The 4,146-nt window shown below is 40.8% G+C and overlaps 2 protein-coding genes across 2 annotated transcripts; one reads left to right on the top strand and one right to left on the bottom strand.

Moving 5' to 3' along the window:
- Positions 1 to 60: 60 nt before the first annotated feature.
- Positions 61 to 1,015, bottom strand: AK88_04066 (uncharacterized protein; the record flags this gene model as incomplete). Its single annotated transcript, XM_012481676.1, has 5 exons — positions 61 to 190; positions 350 to 423; positions 568 to 631; positions 727 to 808; positions 928 to 1,015. 5 exons carry the CDS (start codon positions 1,013 to 1,015, stop codon positions 61 to 63), a joined length of 438 nt encoding a protein of 145 aa, XP_012337099.1.
- A 1,468-nt stretch (positions 1,016 to 2,483) lies between these two features.
- AK88_04065 (uncharacterized protein) lies at positions 2,484 to 3,992 on the top strand (the record flags this gene model as incomplete). The annotated part of the gene is made up of 1 exon (XM_012481675.1): positions 2,484 to 3,992. A coding segment is annotated over one exon (1,509 nt), but the record flags the coding sequence as incomplete, so codon positions are not given.
- Between the last annotated feature and the right edge of the window lie 154 nt (positions 3,993 to 4,146).

The following is a 4,146-nucleotide window of genomic DNA, read 5'->3' as shown; positions in this document are numbered from 1 at the left end:
AAAAAAAAAAAAAAAAAAAAAAATGGGGAAGAAAAATACAGCGGGTAGAGAAACCACCGATCATAGACAGCCGCTTACCTGATTGTAGTCGCACCAATTTCCATCAGACAAATTCACATCGTAATAAATTTTTCCTTTGGTGTCTTCCACGATGAAATTGCCTTGCGGCAGGAACTCCACAAGTTCGATTCTGCAAAGCGGGGTGTGTGGGGGGAATGGCATTATACAAGAACGGGGCAAAAGCGTTCACTTGGCATGCTCTTTCTCTTGCCGTAATAAATATGTTCGTTGAAAGCTCTTTATTTGTTCCTCTAAATTTTTTAAATGCATCTCTCCCATGGGGTTGTACCCTCGACATTCGAAGGTGGCAAAGTCTCTCCAGTCGTTGTCCGCTCCGCTGTCGTAGGAGCAACCGGTTTTTGTCTGCAAGGGGGGGAGGGGTAGGATAAAATATGATGCCAAAAATATGTGTGAAGAATTGGTATACCTAATTAGAAGGAACACATGCATGTCGGCGTGAACGTGGAAACCCCTGTGTGTATCTCTTCAACTGCGCCTTGTCCATACCTTCACGAAGTTTATGGTCGAGTATTTCGGGTACTCAGTCCACTTGATTAGAAAATTGGCCGTTCTGCGGGGGCGCAAAAAAAGGGGGCGCGTTACATACTATATGGAGAGAGAGAGACAGGGGGGGGAGAAAAAATACTCCCATTTGTGAGTCCTTACCCCCTGCTGTTGGGAATTTCTAAAACGTCCGTATTCCTAAATTGGATGTTTTCTCTGGTGAGGGAAGACGTGCTGTCCTTAACTGGTAAATGGGGAGGGGAAAAGATGAGTGGGTACAGGGAGGAAAGGTATAAGATGATGGGCCAATTGCTGGGCAGGCATGTAAATTCACACTGCCGTGTGCTTCCGTCCAATTCGTACTGTTAAAGACCCACAGGAAGTCATCGTCATAGTATAACTTCTTAACATTTTCCAACTCGGCTTTTATTCGAAGTACGGTGTTCTTCATTTTTTGATGCAGCTTGTGCGTGCGGTATGTTTTTTTTTTTTTTTTTTTTTTTTTTATGAGAAGATCGGTTGGGATTAGCTAGCTGGGAGCATCCTTTGGGGGGGAGGAAAGGACGTATGATCGTTAGACGGTGTGTGGAGCGGTGGTGTGAGGCGACCATATATATCACACACAGGATGCGTGAAGGAAAAATCCCAATTGCACTCTTCTTCCCTTTCGCAAAAGAGTAGCTGCAGTGGAGGTAATTTTGCTACGTGCACGCCTTGACGCAGATGGGACAGTTGTAAGATTCCATATGCACATAATCAGGGGCAGGGGGAGAGAGACTACCACACTGGCGTAAATCATCCATGCAGTGATGTATGATGTATGCCTCAGGAAGTGCCAGAACGACTCCCACTGTTGCGGGTGGCTTACCTAAAGGAGGGTTCCTGTTTTGTGCACGCAAGTAGGTCGTAACAGAGCTTTCTTCGTTTAGCTAAAAATGTTACTGGGGAAGGTCCCTACAGGATAGCATGCATTTTACTTTGTAAAGCTTATTTTCTTTTTTGCAAAGCCTTTACGATAGGTGGGGAAAGAATACACTATAGAGCCATGATCTAATCTTTTGCTCCTCATATCTACACGTGCAGATGCTGACACAGGGAAAAAAAAAAAAAAAAAAAAAAAAAAGTCTCTCAGTACGGTCGCAGTGTGGTATTATTCTGTGCGTGCAATCCGTTTAGGTCATTTTTTTTTTTTTTTTTGCAATTTTTTTGTTCGAGAGAGAAAAAAGTGGAACCATTTTATAATTGCTCAAAGGGATGTGCAGAAAGAATCTTTACAAAAATGGCATAAATGAATCTTTTTGTTTTATTAATTTATTTTTATGTTCCCCAATTTGCAATTATTTTTGAGCATACCATGTATGAGATTGCCAATTGGTAGCCTCTTATGTTAAAGTGATAAAAAAAAAAGGAAACGGGCAGAGAGAGAGAGAAAGAAATGTGCAATGCCTTTGCAGGGTTGCCCACAACTCGTAGGTATGCAAATGGGTTGATGTATGTGTTTGTTTCGTCATAAGAAATAGGAAGCACACGAGTGTTTTTTTATGAAATCCACGTGGTGTATTCCCCAGGGTGGTGAAATTTGTGCCAAGAGGCAGTTACGCCACACCTCACGAAATACAGTATGCTGCCAATAAAAAAAAAAAGGGACAAAATACACATCACAATATTACCAAAGGGAGGGAAATAAAAATAAGGCGAAGAAAAGAGGCACGTAGTTGTGCTGTGGAGAGAGGCACAGAAAAAAAAAGCAGACTCCCTTTTCACACGTTATAAACTTTGTGGATGGCATAACGTGGGGGGTAACCTGTTCCCAATTACATTTGCCCGCGTATCATTCTCTTGGTCGCCATGCGGAGAACAACAAAAATGAGTGCCCAATAACAAGAGCCCCTGCCCCCCCCTCGCACATCCTGTTTAAAATGAACCCCGTCGTTTTACTATGTTCCTGGTACCTCTTTGGCTTAAGTATAGGAACAGACTTTGTTTGTTCTTGTTCTACTACACCGAAGAGTGAGGGTCCAGGAAGTTCGGTGATGTCCAAATTGAGGGACTTGTTTGGAACGAAACAGCAAGAAAGGGAAAGGAACATTATAACATATAAATTTGTAAAGCACACATGTGAGGAGAAAAGTCAAGGCAAAAATGACAAGAACCAAAATGGAAATGGGTTTGAAGTGTCTCATGTGAATAGGCTAATTTACATTAACGAATTGAAAACCTTCATCTTGGGTGCATACATACCATATATATATATGAGTGTGAGGGACATTTATATAGTGTTGAACAAAATAAAGGAGTTAAATTTTAATACAGTATATACCTTTTTGTTTTGGCCTGAAAATGAATACTTGGAAGATTTTTATGATACAACCAAGTCGAAGCTTTTCTACTTACTAAACTTTTGTGCATCCAATGGGCTATTTGTTATATTAGACATAGGGCCCTACATAGACAATATATATAACTCGAATATTCCCACTTATGTTTTGTTCAGCAAAAAATTGAATGAGTATATTAGGGATGTGTATAAAGAAAAGGAAAGGAAAAAAAGTATATTTACAAAAAGAATTGGAGATTACTTATTTTTGAATCTTTTTGGAAAGGGAAGGAGTGTGGTCGTAAGTGAAGATCCTGAAAATGTGAAAAGGGAAGACATAGAACATGAAATAGGTAGGAAGAAAGCTTCTTATACAAAGGGATATTATACATACAACAATATATATAGCTTGTATTATTTTCAGAGGGCTATAAAATGGTTTAATTACATTCTTCCTCGTTTGAAAAAATATTCCAACATAAATAATGGACCAATTATCTACCTGAACATTGACAAGACATTTGATAATTATTACATGTACGTAATTATAAATTTGAAGCGCAGGAATTATTTTAAAAACATATGCAATGTGGAGAGCTATTTTAAGGGTTCCAAATCGGAAGGGGAATCGTTTTTAAATTGTGTCCTTAATTTTTTCAAACGGGTTAAAAGGAGCTACATACTTACACTAGGGTATATTTTGTATGCTAGGTTTAACCAGTATATGAGAATTTTGAAGGAGTACGAATTAGGGTTGATGTACATTAACGAGATTTACAAATTGGTACAATTGCATTTCGGAAAAATTAACACGCTGACGACAAACTACCCTTATATTAAAGAGGAATTTATTAACTCTTATGCAGGGAACAATTGCTACAATCATTTTTTCCATAACAACTGGTTTGACAATGAGTGCATAAAGTTGAACAAGCCTTGTATCTGGTCACAGGTCTGGACTGGTGCCAAGTACAGCATACATAATGTTAACTCGCCTAGCATTTTGAGACGACACTTCCAGGACCCCATCGTGTATGATTCTTCCCCGTCGATCGTGTCCCCGGTCAGCGAACTGCTACCGCGCGAGAGCAGGAACTTTAATCTCGACGAGGTAAAGCAACCCCCCACGGGGCGCGAAGCGGGGGACGAAGCGGGGGACGAAGCGGGGGACGAAGCGGGGGACGACACATTAGACGAAACGCTAGACGACACGGGACATGCCGCAGACCAGGAGGACCTTTCTGAAGACTCCTCGGAGGACGCCC

This window comes from Plasmodium fragile (assembly GCF_000956335.1).
Source record: "Plasmodium fragile strain nilgiri unplaced genomic scaffold supercont1.53, whole genome shotgun sequence".
NCBI lineage: Eukaryota > Apicomplexa > Aconoidasida > Haemosporida > Plasmodiidae > Plasmodium > Plasmodium fragile.
This window is presented reverse-complemented; position numbering and strand designations above follow the sequence as displayed.